General features: G+C 43.8%; 1 protein-coding gene across 2 annotated transcripts in view; it reads right to left on the bottom strand.

The window, feature by feature from the left end:
* The window catches only part of C2H1orf232 (chromosome 2 C1orf232 homolog), a 69,718-nt gene that overhangs the window by 25,619 nt on the left and 22,960 nt on the right, over nt 1–21,139 (bottom strand). The window contains exons 2-3 of one of the 2 annotated variants that reach the window (XM_056557460.1): nt 13,534–13,584; nt 8,449–8,674 (exon numbers count right to left, since the gene is read on the bottom strand). In XM_056557460.1, the coding sequence (XP_056413435.1) occupies nt 8,449–8,532 (84 nt within the window). In that variant the 5' untranslated portion in view covers nt 8,533–8,674; nt 13,534–13,584. Of the gene's footprint in view, nt 1–8,448; nt 8,675–9,210; nt 9,356–13,533; nt 13,585–21,139 lie in introns of those variants that run through there. The other variant, XM_056557461.1, reaches the window with a different exon arrangement.

The following is a 21,139-nucleotide window of genomic DNA, read 5'->3' as shown; positions in this document are numbered from 1 at the left end:
TTTTGGGTAAAATTACTAATGTCATTACAAAGTAGAATTAGTGACGCAAAAATTAAGCCATTATATATAATTTTAGGTGAAAATTTTTAAGAGTTATGATTTTTTAAAGTTAAGGAGGAAAAATTGAAAATGAAGAAACGGAAAAAGCCCGGGTCCTTAACCCCTTAAGGGCCGAGCCCTTTTTCACCTTAAAGGGTAGCTCCCACCATCACTTTTTTTTTCTTTTCTGTCCCTGCCTATTACCCATCTATCCCTAACCCCCTCCCTGCCTTTAATTTTTTTTTTTACATATTAAAAACGCTTTTTTGTCTGCCTGGTAGTGTGCTCACTACCAGGCAGACTTCCCCAGCAGGCACCACGTCACTGATGCCTGCTGGGGCCGGCACTTCCGCCCGTAGTTCACCTATACAGGGTGCCTCCAGCTTTTTCCCCACTGCAACTCCCAGCTTGCCCTGACATCTATTGGCTGTCAGGGCATGCTGGGAGTTGTAGTGGGGAAACAACTGGAGGCACTCTGTATAGATGAACACCGGAGCACATCACCCGCCGTGCAGCCCGCAAACCCTCCCCCGCCCCCGTCGCGCCACTCAACTCCCTCCCCCTCCCCCTTAGTTCACCCAGAGTACTCCCTCCACGCCGAGCAGCCCGCAAATCCCCCCCCCCGGCCCCGCTGCTCCGCTCAACCCACTCCCCCTCAGTTCACCTATACAGTGTCCCTCCAGGCTTCCCCACTAAAACTCCCAGGGCATGCTGGGAGTTGTAGTGGGGGAACTGGAGGCATACTGTATAGGTGAACAGTATACATAATACAGTGAACATAATACTTTACCTTGTCCCCGAGCCTGCGCGCGTCTTCTTCCTTCAAAGCGCTCGCTCCCGCCTGTTTGATTGACAGGCGGGAGCGAGCACTGCAGTGCCTGAATTTCGACTCGTTGCCAGGCTTCAACGAGTCGAAATTCAGTGGTGACGTCACTGCTGAATGCATTCGGCCACTAGGAGGGCGACCCCTAGTGGCCGAATTTAAAAGTGATTTTAAACTGTTTTAAAATCACTTTTTTAAATTAAACTATATTAGAGATATGTTGTAGTACTGAAGTACTACAACATATCAATTTTTGGTTTTCATGACAGTGCCCATTTAAGGACCGGAGAGTTTTTTGCAATTCTGACCACTGTCACTTTAAACATTAATAACTCTGGGATGCTTTTAGTTATCATTCTGATTCCGAGATTGTTTTTTCGTGACATACTCTACTTCAACTTAGTGGTAAAATTTTATGGTAACTTGCATCTTTTCTTGTTGAAAAATCCCAATTTGATGAAAAAAATGAAAATTTAGCATTTTTCTAACTTTGAAGCTCTTTGCTTGTAAGGAAAATTGATATTCAAAATAATTTTTTTGGGGTTCACATATACAATATGTCTACTTTATGGTTGCATCATAAAATGTATGAGTTTTTACTTTTGGAAGACATCAGAGGGCTTCAAAGTTCAGCAGCAATTTTGAAATTTTTCACAAAATTTTCAAACTCGCTATTTTTCATGGACCAGTTCAGGTTTGAAGAGGATTTGAAGGGTCTTCATATTAGAAATACCCCATAAAAGACCCCATTATAAAAACTACACCCCCCAAAGTATTCAAAATGACATTCAGTAAGTGTATTAACCCTTTAGGTGTTTCACAGGAATAGCAGCAAAGTGAAGGAGAAAATTCAAAATCTTCATTTTTTACACTCGCATGTTCTTGTAGACCCAATTTTAGAATTTTTGCAAGGGGTAAAAAGGAGAAAATTTTTACTTGTATTTGAAACCCAATTTCTCTCGAGTAAGCACATACCTCATATGTCTATGTTAATTGTTCGGCGGGCGCAGTAGAGGGCTCAGAAGGGAAGGAGCGACAAATGGTTTTTGGGGGGCATGTCACTTTTAGGAAGCCCCTATGGTGCCAGGACAGCAAAAAAACACACATGGCATACCATTTTGGAAACTAGACCCCTCAGGGAACGTAACAAGGGGTAAAGTGAACCTTAATACCCCACAGGTATTTCACGACTTTTGCATATGTAAAAAAAAAAAAAAATTTTAACCTAAAATGCTTGGTTTCCCAAAAATTTTACATTTTTAAAAAGGGTAATAGCAGAAAATACCCCCCAAAATTTGAAACCCAATTTCTCCCGATTCAGAAAACACCCCATATGGGGGTGAAAATTGCTCTGCTGGCGCACTACAGGTCTCAGAAGAGAAGGAGTCACATTTGGCTTTTTGAAAGCAAATTTTGCTCTGGGGGCATGCCGCATTTAGGAAGCTCCTATGGTGCCAGAACAGTAAAAAAAAACACATGGCATACCATTTTGGAAACTAGACCCCTCGGGGAACGTAACAAGGGGTAATGTGAACCTTAATACCCCACAGGTGTTTCACGACTTTTGCATATGTAAAAAAAAATTATTTTTTTTACCTAATATGCTTGGTTTCCCAAAATTTTTACATTTTTAAAAAGGGTAATAGCAGAAAACACCCCCCAAAATTTGAAGCCCAATTTCTCCCGATTCAGAAAACACCCCATATGGGGGTGAAAAGTGCTCTGCTGGCGTACTACAGGTCTCAGAAGAGAAGGAGTCACATTTGGCTTTTTGAAAGCAAATTTTGCTCTGGGGGCATGCCGCATTTAGGAAGCCCCTATGGTGCCAGGACAGCAAAAAAAAAAACACATAGCATACCATTTTGGAAACTAGACCCCTCGGGGAACGTAACAAGGGGTTAAGTGAACCTTTATACCCCACAGGTGTTTCATGACCTTTGTATATGTAAAAAAAAAAAAAATTTTACCTAAAATGCTTGTTTTCCCAAAAATTTTACATTTTTAAAAAGGGTAATAGCAGAAAATACCCCCCAAAATTTGAAGCCCAATTTCTCCCGATTCAGAAAACACCCCATATGGGGGTGAAAAGTGCTCTGCTGGCGTACTACAGGTCTCAGAAGAGAAGGAGTCACATTTGGCTTTTTGAAAGCAAATTTTGCTCTGGGGGCATGCCGCATTTAGGAAGCCCCTATGGTGCCAGGACAGCAAAAAAAAAAAAAACACATAGCATACCATTTTGGAAACTAGACCCCTCGGGGAACGTAACAAGGGGTTAAGTGAACCTTTATACCCCACAGGTGTTTCATGACTTTTGTATATGTAAAAAAAAAATAAAAAATTTTTACCTAAAATGCTTGTTTTCCCAAAAATTTTACATTTTTAAAAAGGGTAATAGCAAAAAATACCCCCCAAAATTTGAAGCCCAATTTCTCCTGAGTACGGCGATACCCCATATGTGGCCCTAAACTGTTGCCTTGAAATACGACAGGGCTCCAAAGTGAGAGCGCCATGCGCATTTGAGGGCTAAATTAGGGACTTGCATAGGGGTGGACATAGGGGTATTCTACGCCAGTGATTCCCAAACAGGGGGCCTCCAGCTGTTGTAAAACTCCCAGCATGCCTAGACAGTCAGTGGCTATCTGGCAATACTGGGAGTAGTTGTTTTGCAACAGCTGGAGGCTCCGTTCTGGAAACAGTGGCGTACCAGACGTTTTTCATTTTTATTGGGGAGGGGAGGGGGGTTGTATAGGGGTATGTGTATATGTACTGTTTTTTACTTTTTATTTTATTTTTTGTTAGTGTAGTGTAGTGTTTTTAGGGTACAGTCGCACGGGCGGGGGATCACAATAGTTTCTCGCTGGCAGCTTGAGCTGCAGCAGAAAATTTGCCGCAGCTCAAACTTGCAGCCGGATACTTACTGTAATCCTCCGCCCATGTGAGTGCACCCTGTACATTCACATTGGGGGGGGGGGACATCCAGCTGTTGCAAAACTACAACTCCCAGCATGTACGGTCTATCAGTGCATGCTGGGAGTTGTAGTTTTGCAACCGCTGGAGGCTCCGTTTTGGAAACAGTGGCGTACCAGACGTTTTTTCATTTTTATTGGGGAGGGGGGCTGTGTAGGGGTATGTGTATATGTAGTGTTTTTTACTTTTTATTTTATTTTGTGTTAGTGTAGTGTTTCTAGGGTACAGTCGCACAGGCGGGGGTTCACAGTAGTTTCTCGCTGGCAGTTTGAGCAGCGGCAGAAAATTTGCCGCAGCTCAAACTTTCCGCCGGATACTTACTGTAATCCTCCGCCCATGTGAGTGTACCCTGTACGTTCACATTGGGGGGGGGAACATCCAGCTGTTGCAAAACTACAACTCCCAGCATGTACGGTCTATCAGTGCATGCTGGGAGTTGTAGTTTTGCAACAGCTGGAGACACACAGGTTGTGAAACACCGAGTTTGGTAACAAACTCAGTGTTTTGCAACCAGTGTGCCTTCAGCTGTAGCAAAAGCTACAACCCCCAGCATGTACGGACAGCGGAAGGGCATGCTGGGTGTTGTAGTTATGCAACAGCCGGAGGCATACTACACTGGCTGGGGATGCTGGGGATTGTAGTTATGCAACAGCTGGAGACACACTGGTTTGCTACTTAACTCAGTGTGCCTTCAGCTGTTGCAAAACTACAACTCTCAGCAGTCACCAACAGCCAACGGGCATGCTGGGAGTTGTAGTTATGCAACCACCAGATGCACCACTACAACTCCCAGCATGCACTTTAGCTGTTTGTGCAAGCTGGGAGTTGTAGTTATACAACAGCTGAAGGTACACTTTCCATAGAAAGAATGTGCCTCCAGCTGTTGCAAAACTACAAGTCCCAGCATGCCCATAAGGGCATGCTGGGAGTTGTGGTGGTCTGCCTCCTGCTGTTGCATAACTACAGCTCCCAGCATGCCCATTTTGCATGCTGGGAGCTGTTGCTAAGCAACAGCAGGAGGCTATCACTCACCTCCTGCTGCTGCTCCACGATGCCGCCGCACACGTCAGTCCCTCGCCGCCGCAGTCGCTCCTGGGGCCCCGTTCCCAACATTAACGCCGGGGATCGGGGTCCCCAGCACCCGGGGTGCACGTCCCGCACCCGCTCACGTCCTCCGGAAGAGGGGCGGAGCGGGTTGCGGGAGTGACACCCGCAGCGGGCGCCCTGATTGGTCGGCCGGGAATTCCCGGCCAACGAATCAGGGCGATCGTGAGGTGGCACCAGTGCCACCTCACCCCTGCTGGCTCTGGCTGTTCGGGGCCGTCTCTGACGGCCCCGATCAGCCAGTAATTCCGGGTCATCGGGTCACTGGAGACCCGATTGACCCGGAATCCGCCGCAGATCGCTGGACTGAATTGTCCAGCGATCTGCGGCCATCGCCGACATGGGGGGACATAATGACCCCCCTGGGCGATATGCCGGGATGCCTGCTGAACGATTTCAGCAGGCATCCGGCCCCGGCTCCCCTCCGGCTAGCGGCGGGGGCCGGAAATGCTCAGGGCGTATCCATACGCCCTCGGTCCTTAAGGACTTGGAAACGGGGGCGTATGGATACGCCCTATGTCCTTAAGGGGTACTCCGTTGAAAACCTTTTTTCTTTTAAATCAACTGGCTCTGGAAAGTTAAACAGATTTCTTAATCCTTCCTGTACTTATTAGCTGCTGAATACTACAGAGGAAATTCTTTTCTTTTTGGAATGCTCTCTGATGACATCACAAGCACAGTGCTCTCTGCTGACATTATAATAAGTCTTTATTTATTGATTGTTGTCCTTAGTGGGACTTGAACTCAAGGCCCCAGCACTCCAAGGCAGCAGTGCTAACCACTAAGCCACCATGCTGCCCTTTGCATACATCTGCTATGCACGGATGCTAAAATGGACAGAGATGTAAGCAGAGAGCACTGTGCTCGTAATGTCATCAGTGTTCCAAAAAGAAAGGAATTTCCTCTGTAGCAGCTAATAAGTACTGGAAGGATTAAGATTTTTTTTATAGAAGTAATTTACAAATATGTTTAACTTTCTGGCACCAGTTGATTTAAAGGAGTAGTCCGGTGCGCACTTTTTTCATTTCATCCCGTCCGGGCTGCAAAATAAAAGAAAACAAACTTTCTCTTACCTGCCAACGAGCCCTCGGAGCTCCGGTACACTCCGGTACAGGTGTTCGGTCCCCGGGCTGTATTCTTCTTACTTCCTGTTAGCCCGACACATCACACGGAGCTTCAGCCTATCACAGGCCGAGGCGGGACATCGCTGCGGCCGGTGATAGGCTGAAGCTCCGTGTGACGTGTCGGGCTAACAGGAAGTAAGAAGAATACAGCCCGGAGACCGAACACCTGTACCGGAGTGTACCGGAGCTCTGGGGGCTCGTTGGCAGGTAAGAGAAAGTGTGTTTTCTTTTATTTTGCAGCCCGGACGTGATAAAATGGAAAAAGTGTGCGCCTGACTACTCCTTTAAAAGAAAAAAGGTTTTCACCGGAGTACCCCTTTAAGCATTAATAACTCTGGGATGCTTGTACTTATGAATTTGATTTCGTGACTTTTTCTTCGTTACAGATTCTACTTTATGTTAGTGGTAAATTTTTGTCGATACTTGCATACTTTCTTGGTGAAAAATTCCAAAATTTCATGAAAATTTCATTTTTATAACTTTGAAGCTCACTGCTTGTAAGGAAAATAGACATACCAAATAAATTACATATTGATTCACATAGACAATACGTCTATTTTATGATTACGTCATAAAGTTGACATGTTGATACTTTTTGAAGACATCGGAAGGCTTCAAAGTTCAGCAGCAATTTTTTAAGTAAGTTTCAAAATCAGAATTTTTCAGGGAGCAGTTCAATTTTGAAGTGAATTTGAGCGTCTATATGTTAGAAATACCCCATAATGGACCCCATTTTGAAAACTGCACAGCTTAATGTATTCAAAATGGCATTGGATAGTAATGGATGTAAAGTGCTCTGTGGGTGCACTAGGGGGCTCAGAAGGGAAGGAGCGACAATGGTATTTTGGAGAGCGAATTTTGCTGAAATGGTTTTTGTCGCATTTAGGAAGCAACATGGTGCCAGAACAGCGAAAAACACCCCACATGGCATACTATTTGGGAAACTTCACCCCTCAAGGAACATAACAAGTGGAAGTGTGAGCCTTAACACCCCATAAGTGTTTGGAAAATTTTCAATAAAGTTGGACGTGAAAATGAAAAAAAAATTTTCACTAAAATGCTGATGTTACTCCAAATTTTTCATTTTTACAAGGGGTAATAGGTGAAAATTGCCCCCAAAATTTGTAATGCCATCTCTCTCGAGTAAGGAAATATCTAATATGTGGATGTAAAGTGCTCTGTGGGTGCACTACAATGCTCGAAAGGGAAGGAGCGACAATGGAATTTTGGAGAGAGTATTTGGTTGGAATAGAAGTCTGGGGCCATGTGCATTTACAAAGCCCCCATGGTGCCAGAACAGTGGACCCCCCCCCCCCCCACATGTGACCCCCTTTTGGAACCTACACCCCTCACGGAACATAACAAGATGTATAGTGAGCATTTTCACCGCACTGGCGTTTGACAGATCTTTGTAACAGTGGGCTGTGCAAATGAAAAATTTAATTTTTCATTTTCACGGACCACTGTTCCAAAAATCTGTCAGACACCTGTGGGGTGTTAGGGCTCACTATACCCCTTGTTATGTTCCGTGAGGGGTGTAGTTTTCAAAATGGGGTCACATGTGGGTATTTATTTTTTTGCGTTTGTCAGAACCGCCATAAAATCAGCCACCCCTGTGCAAATCACCAGTTTAGGCCTCAAATGTACATGGTGCACTCTCACTCCTGAGCCTTGTTGTGTGTCCGCAGAGCATTTTACGTCCACATATGGGGTATTTCCGTACTCATGGGAAATTGTGTTACAAATTTTGGGGATCTTTTTTACTTTACTTTATGAAAATGAAAAGTATGGGGCAACACTAGCATGTTAGTGTAAAAAATTTTTTACATGCTGGTGTAGACCCCAACTCTACATTTTCATAAGGGGTAAAAGGAGAAAAAGCCATCAAAAATTTGTAGCACAATTTCTCCCGAATACGGAGATACCCCATATGTGGCCCTAAACTGTTGCCTTGAAATCCGACAGGGCTCCGAAGTGAGAGAGCTCCATGTGCATTTGAGGCCTAAATTAGGGATTTTCATAGGGGTGTACCTGGATGCAAGCATTACACTTGCCTCCTCCACCAAACATACTGTACGTCAGTTTTCCCCAAACAGGGTGCCTCCAGTTGTTGCAAAGCTCCCAAAATGCCTGGACAGTCAATGGCTGTCCGGCAATACTGGGAGTTGTTATTTTGCAACAACTGGAGGCTCCGTTTTTGGAAAAACTGACATACAAGACGTTTTACATTTTTATTGGGGGGGAGGGGGGAAACAGTGTAAGGGTGTAGTGTATATGTAGTGTTTTATTCTTTATTAAGGGTTAGTGTAGTGTAGTAAAGCAGTAGGAAGCAGGTGAGGAGACCTCGGGTGGTCTGACAATACTTCAGATGCCAGGATCAGTATTACTCACAGAATCTGGAGGGATAATGGAGGGTATCATCATGATCGCTGATGTCTGCCATGTCTTTTTTTTTTTTTTCTTGCAACGATGCATTGAACTCCCTATGCTCTTTAATCTGGATCTTATTCTGGTTATCTCTGTAGTATCTCTGCATGCAACACCCTCTCTCTCTGTCTTCTTGCATGAGTTCTGGTTTCATGTGTAACTGATACATGTGAACAGGAGCTCTCTTTCTCTGTGGAAATAGTATCAGCAGATAAATAATTCCTCACGTCTTCCTAATGCTGGACAGCTTTCTATGCTTATACAGCAAATATATACATATAGAAAATATACAGTGCACTGATACATTTGGAAGAATTCAATTCAGTGACCACATGTTCATACCTTTCATATCTTCATATCTTTCATGTGGGAAAGATTTTTTTTATAGAAATAATTTACAATTCTGTTTCACTTTATAGCACCAGTTGATTTAAAAAAAAAAATTCCACTGAAGTACCCCATTAACTTTCTGTCACCAGTTGATATGAAAACTTTTTTGGGGCCAGAGCATCGATGAACCTTTCGATGAACATTTCCGAACGGTCCTAGTGCCGTCATGTTCGGTGGAATGTATTCACAGAAATTTTCTGTGCGGACATTCCGTTGTGTGAACCTATCTGTGGCATAAGACATTCTGTGGCATAAGGCATTCCTTTAACACATCAAAGTAAGAGTTGCCAGTGACAGTATTCTCTGCAAAAAAAGAAGGGACTGTAGACTTTGTACCTGCCCATTGCACAGAATACATTTAGTTTGGGTAAGTCCCTCATGTGCTGAATAAGGGCACATGGTTTTCCTGTGACCTCAGATTCTAATGTGGTGGTGATTGACCTTCCCACTAAGATGTAAGGTAGCCTCTTCGTTGAACACCAGCCTGTTAGCAAATTCATCCTCTTCCACAGTCTGCCCTGCAAGTCAATGCAAAAGTCAAATTGTTTCGGTTTGTTGCCTGGTTTCAGCTCCTGAAAAATACATAATCTGTATGGCTAACAATGCAGACATTTTTTGTAAGAAGTGCCATGCCATGGTTTGTGGCACCTGTAATTCCATATTAGTCAGCCTGGACAGAGAAGTGCTTAGATCAGCTCCTTCTAACAATCGGTGGTAGCATTAGCACCCTAAATTGACCGTGCGGTTTAATTAACAATATATTTTTATAATTTGGACATTTCCGCACGCGGTGATACCACACCTGTTTATTTTTATTTACACAGTTTTTTTTTTTAATGGGAAAAGGGGGGTGATTCAAACTTTTATTAGGGAAGGGGTTAAATGATCTTAAATTCCCTTTTTTTTTCCACTTTTTTTTTGCAATATTATAGCTCCCATGGTGGGCTATAACACTGCACACAATGATCTTTTACATTGATCAGTGGTTTCTCATAAGAAACCACTGATCGATGATTCTGCCGCTTGACTGCTCATGCCTGGATCTCAGGCACTGAACACTCATTCAGCAATCGGACAGCATGGAGGCAGGTAGGGATCCTCCGTCTGTCTTGTAAGCTGTTCGGGATGCCGTGATTTTGCCGCGGCAATCTCGAACAGCTCCCTGAGCTAACCGGCATGGTTTTACTTTCACTTTAGACGCGGCATTCAACTTTGAACGCCGCGTCTAAAGGGTTAATAGCGATCAGTGCTGCGCGCTATTAGCCACGGGTCCCGGCCGTTGTTAGAGGCCGGGCCCGACCCGCTATGATGCATTATAGAACGGGAGCGGACTCATGACGTACCGTTACGTCATGGGTCCTTAAGGTTAAAAATTATAACTTTTTCTACGAAAATTAGCATGTTTAAAAATTTTTGTTTTAATGGCTTTTTATTAAAAAAAATTTTGTTATATGTGACCAAAAATACATAATGATGGACTTTGGAATTTATTTTTTTACTTATACACTATTGACCGTGCGGTTTAATTAACATTACATTTACTCATGTGGCAATACCACATATGTTTGTTTTCATTTTCAAAAATAGGAAAAAGGGTGATTCAAAGGGGGTGATGTTTTTAATCTTTTTTACACTATTATTAGGGGACTATTACATCCACTCTATAGATTGCATACACTATTCAACGCTTTGCCATTGGCGCTCGATTGGGCGGCAAGGAGGCAGGTAAGGGCCCACCTGTTCATTGGGACCCTTCAATTTCATCAAGGGTGTCCCAATTAGCCCAACTCAGCAGCCAGCATAATTTTTTTACTACTATTATTTTTTTAGACCGATGTCCAGCATTAGTTAAGGGTCCCAACAGCAATTCCCCTATGACGAGCGATCAGCTCCTGTGCCCTGCATCCTTAAGGTGTTAAAATCTAAAATGTCTGTGGCTCATCCTAATTTGGAACATACAGCAGAAGTCCTGAGCAAAGCATAAGGCAGTATCACTTATATGCTGATAAGTGTCACCACATATTTATAGATGCATCAGTAGATAATGCTTCTATGGAGATGTGGTGACACTTAGCATATAAGTGATACTGCCATATTATATTGAGACTTTTTTGTACATAGCAAAGAAGTTCATTGTGTCTTACAAACAGGACATTTCTATTGTTCACAGGAAAGGAATACATATTTTTTCACTTGCAGGATCAAAAGAGTCTGATTCATGGTATATAGGACATATAATATATTGTATTGGGTATATTTTAGTGTTTTTTATATGTCATTAAATCCTTGAGCCACAATTCTTGATTGCTTGTTTGGTGCATGTTTCCTATCTTTGGTTATTGGTGAGATATGGATGTGCTCGGAATATAGGTAGTGATAGTAGAGTTTTCCTGTATAACCTATCTTCTTTAGATTTGTTAAATAGTCATAAACAAACGAGTTTCTAATGCAACTGCATGTTGGAGTTCAAAGTGAAGCCCCATGATGATAAAGCCTTTCAAGAGCAAACACAAAATATTTAAAGGGGTATTCCAGGCCAAAACTTTTTTTTATATATCAACTGGCTCCGGAATTACTTCTATTAAAAATCTTAATCCTTCGAATAGTTATTAGCTTCTGAAGTTGAGTTGTTGTTTTCTGTCTAACTGCTCTCTGATGACTCACTTCCCGGGAGCTGTGCAGTTCCTATGGGGATATTCTCCCATCATGTACGTGACATCATCATTGAGCAGTTAGACAGAAAACTTCAGAAGCTAATATCCATTGGAAGGATTAAGATTTTTTAATAGAAGTAATTTACAAATCTGTTTAACTTTCCGGAGCCAGTTGATATATATATATATATATATATATATATATATATATATATATAAAGGTTTTGCTTGGAATACCCCTTTATTTTTTTCTCCTTTATAACTGTTAAGGTATAGGAAAAGGAGTCAAACATGATCCAGTTGTAAGTATCCTATGAAGAATTACTTTTTCATAAGGTTCTTCAGGCTGATCAGCTTACCCTTATAACAATAAGAGTCTTGTGGCTCAGTTGTGTGTCACTATGGCAATGCATATTACTTATTCTGTTGCCAATCTTCAGTTAAACCTTAAACAAACCATATTATCTTACATATACGTAACATGTCACAAAGCTTACCATGGAATTACTTCTGAGACCATGTGCTCATTAAAGACAATAAACAAAAAAACTCATTTTGAAACTGCTTTATGGTACAACAATATTTACCCAGCCACTAACTATGACCATGGAAAGAGGATGGGGGCAATCACCAGGACCTGTTGTCCAGCGCAGGTAGAGTGGTACTGTATGTCGACCCAAGTATAACTTGAAGCTCCTGGGCCCCAGTACAATAGCAGGAGTTGAACAAACTACCTAACAGGTAACAACAGCATCAGGGTGTAAAACATGATCTTTAACCCCTTAACAACATTAGATGTAAATGTAAGCCCTGGTTCTTAAAGGAAATCTGTCACCAGTGTCACCTGCACTAACCTTTCGGTATTGACAGTAGGGGTTTATTTTGTGTTCTAAAATGAAAAGACAACCTAAAGATTATTCCTTCTTGGTGGCATTTGCCTGACAGTGTTATACATAGATTGTGACACTGGAAGAAGCATTTGCTTTCCTATAAGCCATGCCTTTCTGGGAAATAGCAACAGCGTTGGTGTTATTATAAAGGTGAAAATATATAGATATTATCCAGCTCATCCACTGCAATACAGTGGGGCAAAAAAGTATCTTGTCAGCCACCGATTGTGCAAGTTCTCCCACTTTAAAAGATTAGAGAGGCCTGTAATTTTCATCATAGGCTTCAACTATGAGAGACAGAATGGGGGGAAAGAATACAGGAAATCACATTGTAGGATTTCTAATGAATTAATAGGTGAATTCCTCGGTAAAACAAGTATTTGGTCACCTACAAACAAGCAAGATTTCTAGCTCTCACAGACCTGTAACTTCTTCTTTAAGAGACTCCTCTGTCCTATACTCGTTGCCTGTATTAATTGCACCTGTTTTAACTTGTTATCAGTATAAAAGACACCTGTCCACAACCTCAAACAGTCACACTCCAAACTCCAAGACCAAAGAGCTTGTCGAAGGACACCAGAAACAAAATTGTATACCTGCACCAGGCTCAGAAGACTGAATCTGCAATAGGCAAGCAGCCTGGTGTAAAGAAATCAACTGTGGGAGCAATTATTAGAAAATGGAAGGCATACAGGACCACTGATAATCTCCCTCAATCTGGCGCTCCATGCAAGATCTCACCCCATGTTGTAAAAATTATCACAAGGTACGGAGAGCAAATATCCCAGAACCACATGGGGGGAACTAGTGAATGACCTACAGAGAGCTGGGACCAAAGTAACAAAGGCTACCATCGTAACACACTATGCCGCCATGGACTCAAATCTTTCAGTACCAGATGTGTCAGAGGCAGATCTAGTTGAATGTGCCTTGGTGAACTCTGGTGGAGTCAAGCCTTTTGTTGTGTAGCATAAATGTATGCAATCACAAATCCATCTGGAGATGGAAGGTTTAGATGCCTTAGTACCTCTCTTAGCACCCTGGTATGAGATAAGGAGATTCTCAGCCTTCCTAAAAGGTTTAGTTCTTTGTAAATAAATCTTTAGACATCTTACCAGGTCTAGAGTGACAAGGTCCTTCTGAGAAGTCCCAGGTTCAGGAGAAAACTGTGGAAGAGAAATAACCTGGTTAATGTTCATAAAAGAAGGAACCTTTGGTAAGAAATACGGCAAAAATCTCAGAAGGACCTTGTCAGCGAAAAAGGTAATATAAGGCTAGACTGAAGGTAAGGCCTGAAGATCACCTACCCTTTTAGCAGTAGTAACGGCCAATAATAGGGCTGTTTTCAGAGTGAGGAACCTGTTCTAGAGGCTCAAAGGGTTCAGCACAGAGCTGCTGTAAGACCAATGCCAGATCCCAGGGAGCAACCAGTTGCACAAATCTGGGACGCAACCTAGTGATGGCTTTGATGAATGATCTTACCACTGGGTCTTGAGTAAGTCTCCTTTGTAAGGAAGCGGATAATGCTGCCAGCTGAACCTTAATAGAATTTGGAGAAATTCCTTTATCAAATCCGCCCTGTAAGAATTCTAAGATCATAGGGGTAGATGGAGAAGAAGCATCCATGTTCTTAGAAGCACACCAAGAGATAAAGATCTTTGTAATTCTGGCATAGGTCTTGTTGGTCGCCTCACTCCTAGAGTGAGAAAGTGTCTCAAGTATACGATCCGAAGGACCTATCAATCGCCATGCAGTCAGATTGAGTGTTCTGAGATTGTGGCAGAACTGAGTGCCCTGAGACACAAGGTTCTGCTTGAGAGGGAGTCTCCAATACATCCCTAGGCTCATCTGAATGAGAGAACCAGGCTCTCTTGGGCCAAAATGGAATAATGGCGATCACCAAGGCCTGGTCCTGTCTGATTTTCAACAACACCCTGGGTATCATTGGAATGGGTGGAAAGATGTAGGCCAGCTTGAAATCCCACGCGAGTGTCATCGCGTCTATCCAATAGGGTTTGTCCACTGGATATCGGGAACAAAATTTCTCCAACTTGGCTCTTGTGGCCATAAGGTCTATTTCTGGAAGACCCCACAATTCTACTATCTGAGAAAAAATCTCCTGATTTAAAGCCCACTCGCCAGGTATTGATGTTCATAAAGGTATTGATAGTGTTGTGAATTCCTTTTATGAGGACTGCGGATAACATGGGTATCCGTGGTTCTGCCCAGCGAAAGATCTTTGCTACTTCTTGAAGAAGTGGCATCGACCTCATTCCTCCCTGCTTGTTGATATAATAAACGGCTGACATATTGTCCGTTCTCACCTTGACAGGCTGTCCCAGGAGAAAAGGAGCAAAATGTAGGAGAGCATTGTAGATTGCTCTTATTTCCTTGATGTTGGATGAAAGAAGAAGTTCCTGTGAATTCCATCTTCCTGCGATTTTTCTGCCTAAGAGATGGGCTCCCCATCCTGATCCCGAAGCGTCTGTTGTTAACAGCAACCATTGAGGAGCTGTAATTGACATGCCGTCCTGGGGAACAGCCCACCAACTTAGGGATCTGCGGACTGCTGTAGAAAGTGTGAGAGGACTGTCTAGGAAGGAAATTCTCTTGTCCCAAGCCTGTAGGATTTGTGACTGAAGAGGTCTCATGTGCCACAGTGCCCATGGTACTGCCTCCGCTAAGGATGATAAGAGACCTAGAAATGTCATCAGAGTCCTCAATGGTACCTTGCGCGGTACCCGAAGGAATTGATATCCCTTGGATATCCTGTCCTTTCTTGCTGGAGATAGATATATCTTCATTTCTTGGGAGTCTATACAGAAGCCTAGGAAGGTGATCCTGTTGGTTGGAATTAGATGTGACTTCTGTAAATTTATCAACCATCCCAATCTGTGAAGGAGATCCAATGTCATGGAGATCTGAAGAGAGAGTAGCTCCTGTGTTCTGGCTAACAGGAGCCAATCGTCCAGGTAGGGAATGATGTTTATTCCCTGAACCCTTAGAGTTGCCATCATAGAGGATACCACCTTTGTATACCACCTTTGTAAAGACAAAGGGGGCTGTCGATATTCCGAATGGAAGGACTCGAAACTGAAGGTGGTGAATGACACCCCTGATGGTAACTGCTATCCGTAAGAACCTCCTGTGCTGTTGGAAAATAGGAATAGGAAAATAGGCGTCCTTGAGGTCTAGAGACGCCATATAGTCTCCCGGTTGTAAGATCGTCTTGACAGATCTTATAGTCTACATTCGAAACTTCTTCTTTATAATGTACCGGTTGAGGTTTCTGAGGTCTATAATTAACCTCCTTTTCCCTCCTGGCTTGGGGACAAGAAAAACTGCGGAATACACTCCCTTGCCTTTTTCTAGAGGAGAAACAGGTTACACTGCAGAATTTGAGATAAGATCCAGAATTGCCTGTTCTAGAATCTCCTGTTTTGGAGATATTAGGATGGAGGATACTAGAAACCTTTCTAGAGGAGGGGATATAAGAGGAAGAAAATAACCACTCCTCACAACATTTATCACCCAAGGATCTTTTATTGATTCTTGCCAGGCTTGAAGGAAAAACTGAAGACGTCCTCCCACTGGTACTTTGTCCCAGTCAGAATTCGGGTTTCTTGGATCCTCTGCCTCTCGAAGAACCCTTTCTGGCTGAGCCTCCTCTGCCACACGACGAGTATCTACTCTGTCTGGTCCTTTGCGGGGAGCGGTCTCGTCTGGATTGGTAACGCCCACGAAAGGACCGATCGGAAAGTGGTAAGTTCTTCTTTTTCCTGTTAGAAAGCTTCTCCATTATGGTGTCCAATTCTGGACCAAATAACTTTGTTGGGCTAAATTCCAGGTTGCAGAGGATATACTTTGAGTGACTATCCCCAGGCCAAGGCCTGAGCCAGAGAGCTCTTCTTGCTGCTGCTGATAAAGCCATGTTGCGGGCAGCTAGTCTCATCTGTTGAGAATTTGCATCCTGTAGGTAGTCTACACCTAAGTTAACATACTTAAATGAGTGGAGGATATCCTGTCTGCTAACATCGGAGTCTATATCATCGTGTATTCTGGTAATCCAGGATTTCATAGCCTTCAAAACTTCAAATGAGGCAGTCCCAACTGCGATCTGGCTGGAGGAAGCTGTGTAGGATCTTCTAAGTGTCACTTCTAGGTGACGGTCCATAGGGTCCTTAACCCCTTAAGGACCGAGCCCTTTTTCACCTTAAGGACCGGAGCGTTTTTTGCAATTCTGACCACTGTCACTTTAAACATTAATAACTCTGGAATGCTTTTAGTTATCATTCTGATTCCGATATAGTTTTTTCGTGACATATTCTACTTTAACTTAGTGGTAAAATTTTATGGTAACTTGCATCCTTTCTTGGTGAAAAATCACCAAATTTGATGAAAAAAATGAAAATTTTGCATTTTTCTAACTTTGAAGCTCTCTGCTTGTAAGGAAAATGGATATTCAAAATATATTTTTTTTGGGTTCACATATACAATATGTCTACTTTATGTTCGCATCATAAAATTTATGAGTTTTTACTTTTGGAAGACACCAGAGGGCTTCAAAGTTCAGCAGCAATTTTGACATTTTTCACAAAATTTTCAAACTCGCTATTTTTCATGGACCAGTTCACGTTTGAAGTGGATTTGAAGGGTCTTCATATTAGAAATGCCCCATAAAAGACCCCATTATAAAAACTACACCCCCCAAAGTATTCAAAATGACATTCAGTAAGTGTATTAACCCTTTAGGTGTTTCACAGGAATAGCAGCAAAGTGAAGGAGAAAATTCAAAATCTTCATTTTTTACACTCGCATTTTCTTGTAGACCCAATTTTAGAATTTTTGAAAGGGGTAAAAAGGAGAAAATTTTTACTTGTATTTGAAACCCAATTTCTCTCGAGTAAGCACATACCTCATATGTCTATGTTAATTGTTCAGCGGGCGCAGTAGAGGGCTCAGAAGGGAAGGAGCGTCAAATGGTTTTTGCGGGGCATGTCACATTTAGGAAGCCCCTATGGTGCCAGAACAGCAAAAAAAAACACATGGCATACCATTTTGGAAACTAGACTCCTCAGGGAACGTAACAAGGGGTAAAGTGAACCTTAATACCCCACAGGTGTTTCACGACTTTAGCATATGTGAAAATTTTTTATTTTTTTTTACCTAAAATGCTTGGTTTCCCAAAATTTTTACATTTTTAAAAAGGGTAATAGCAGAAAACACCCCCCAAAATTTGAAGCCCAATTTCTCCCGATTCAGAAAACACCCCATATGGGGGTGAAAAGTGCTCTGCTGGCGCACTACAGGTCTCAGAAGAGAAGGAGTCACGTTTGGCTTTTCGAAAGCAAATTTTGCTCTGGGGGCATGCCGCATTTAGGAAGCCCCTATGGTGCCAGGACAGCAAAAAAAAAACACATGGCATACCATTTTGGAAACTAGACCCCTCGGGGAACGTAACAAGGGGTTAAGTGAACCTTTATACCCCACAGGTGTTTTATGACTTTTGTATATGTAAAAAAAAAAATATTTTTTTTACCTAAAATGCTTGTTTTCCCAAAAATTTTACATTTTTAAAAAGGGTAATAGCAAAAAATACCCCACAAAATTTGAAGCCCAATTTCTCCCGAGTACGGCGATACCCCATATGTGGCCCTAAACTGTTGCCTTGAAATACGACAGGGCTCCAAAGTGAGAGTGCCATGCGCATTTGAGGCCTAAATTAGGGATTGCATAGGGGTGGACATAGGGGTATTCTACGCCAGTGATTCCCAAACAGGGGGCCTCCAGCTGTTGTAAAACTCCCAGCATGCCTGGACAGTCAGTGGCTATCTGGCAATACTGGGAGTAGTTGTTTTGCAACAGCTGGAGGCTCCGTTCTGGAAACAGTGGTGTACCGGACGTTTTTCATTTTTATTGGGGAGGGGAGGGGGGCTGTGTAGGGGTATGTGTATATGTAGTGTTTTTTACTTTTTATTTTATTTTGTGTTAGTGTAGTGTAGTGTTTTTAGGGTACAGTCGCATGGGCGGGGGGTTCACAGTAGTTTCTCGCTGGCAGTTTGAGCTGCGACAGAATATTTGCCGCAGCTCAAACTTGCAGCCGGATACTTACTGTAATCCTCCGCCCATGTGAGTGTACCCTGTACATTCACATTGGGGGGGAAACATCCAGCTGTTGCAAAACTACAACTCCCAGCATGTACGGTCTATCAGTGCATGCTGGGAGTTGTAGTTTTGCAACAGCTGGAGACACACAGGTTGTGAAACACCGAGTTTGGTAACAAACTCAGTGTTTTGCAACCAGTGTGCCTTCAGCTGTTGCAAAAGCTACAACCCCCAGCATGTACGGACAGCGGAAGGGCATGCTGGGTCTTGTAGTTATGCAACAGCCGGAGGCATACTACATTGGCTGGGGATGCTGGGGATTGTAGTTATGCAACAGCTGGAGACACACTGGTTTACTACTTAACTCAGTGTGCCTTCAGCTGTTGCAAAACTACAACTCTCAGCAGTCACCGACAGCCAACGGGCATGCTGGGAGTTGTAGTTATGCAACCACCAGATGCACCACTACAACTCCCAGCATGCACTTTAGCTGATTGTGCAAGCTGGGAGTTGTAGTTACACAACAGCTGAAGGTACACTTTTCCATAGAAAGAATGTGCCTTCAGCTGTTGCAAAACTACAAGTCCCAGCATGCCCATAATGGCATGCTGGGAGTTGTGGTGGTCTGCCTCCTGCTGTTGCATAACTACAGCTCCCAGCATGCCCTTTTTGCATGCTGGGAGCTGTTGCTAAGCAACAGCAGGAGGCTGTCACTCACCTCCAACGATCCAGCAGCACAGGTCAGTCCCTCGTCGTCTCCGCCGCGGCCGTCGCTCCTGGGGCCCCGATCCCAACAGGGACGCCGGGGATCGGGGTCCCCAGCACCAGGGGTTGTCTTCCCGCACCCGCTCACGTCCTCCGGAAGAGGGGCGGAGCGGGTTGCGGGAGAGACACCCGCAGCAGGCGCCCTGATTGGTCGGCCGGTAATCCGGCCGACGAATCAGGGCGATCGTGAGGTGGCACCAGTGCCACCTCACCCCTGCTGGCAATGGCTGTTCGGGGCCGTCTCTGACGGCCCCGATCAGCCAGTAATTCCGGGTCATCGGGTCACTGGAGACCCGATTGACCCGGAATCCGCCGCAGATCGCTGGACTGAATTGTCCAGCGATCTGCGGCAATCGCCGACATGGGGGGACATAATGACCCCCCTGGGCGATATGCCGGGATGCCTGCTGAACGATTTCAGCAGGCATCCGGCTCCGGCTCCCCTCCGGCTAGCGGTGGGGGCCGGAAATGCTCAGGGTGTATCCATACGCCCTCGGTCCTTAAGGACTTGGAAACGGGGGCGTATGGATACGCCCTATGTCCTTAAGGGGTTAAGGCTCGAACCATTATCTGAGGGTATGACAGTTCTCTTAGATAATTTTGAAATGGCGTAATCCACCTTAGGCAAGGTTCACACTACGTTTTGTACTTACGGCTTCCGTATACGGCTGGGAGGAGGGGGCGGGGCTTAATCGCGGCGCCCGCACTCAGCCGTATACGGGAACCGTATTTAATGCATGTCTATGAGCCGATAGGAGTGAACCGCAGCCTCCGGTCAGCTGCGTTTTCGGCCGTATGCGGTTTCCCGACCATAGGCAAAAACGCGGTCGACCCACCCCTCCTCCCAGCCGTATACGGGAACCGTAAGTACAAAACGTAGTGTGAACCTAGCCTTAGGGGGATTAATCCATTCCTTGGACTTGCTCTCCAAGGGATAAAGGTTCTTAAAGCGTCTATTAATCACAGGCGCCCTTAGATGTAGAGGGTACTTCACCCTGGGTAGCTGGTGCATTTTCCGTCTGCACCGCCCGAATACATTTTGGGAATTTTTCCGCAGGGAACATATTCTTCCCTGGCACCTCCTCCTCCTCTGAACTAGAAGATCTAGCTTCATCTACGATCCTATACTCTTCATCAGAGTGAATCATAATAGGCTCCTGACTATGTTTAGACCTCTTATAAGGAGGAGGGGCTAAAGTTAAGGAATTTTTTAATTCCTTAATTGAGTCAAAAACAAACTCATTGACCCAAATAAACATGTCCTGCATGAACGGTTCCTGGTTAGGAGGTAGTCTAGGACGGCAGGAAACACACAAAGTATAATCATATCCATCTGGAAGGGGAACTTTGCATGAGGTACATTCCAAGTGCCTCTTTTTATGCCTTCCCATGGTGGTCTTTCCATCCTTCAGACCCTCCAGATTCCATAGAGGACATCTACAAAATAATAATTAAATAAAAAATCTATAGCAAGTAAACACAGAAAAAAAATGGAAAAAGAGTTCCAGAGGAAAGAAACCTACAGTTTCAGAAATAGAAATTTCTTAGCAAAGAATACTAGCACACAGTAAGTACAGCTGATACAGACTGATGACTGTTACTGCAAGTATTGCTCCAAGAGACTGAACTACCTGCGGGGGGGGGGGGGGGGAGTATATATACTTGAAAACCCCTGCCCATCTAGGCTCCGCCCACTTCTGCCGGACGTGACATCACGCAAACAAACCTATTAGAAAACCAAGTATACCAAAAAGAAAAACCATATATTGCCCCCAAAGATGTAGGACTAAACTCAGTCCCACATCCATATCCCTCCTCAACTTAAATTCCTTAATAAATGCACAGAACTCT

Source organism: Hyla sarda, chromosome 2 (assembly GCF_029499605.1).
Source record: "Hyla sarda isolate aHylSar1 chromosome 2, aHylSar1.hap1, whole genome shotgun sequence".
Lineage (NCBI taxonomy): Eukaryota > Metazoa > Chordata > Amphibia > Anura > Hylidae > Hyla > Hyla sarda.
This window is presented reverse-complemented; position numbering and strand designations above follow the sequence as displayed.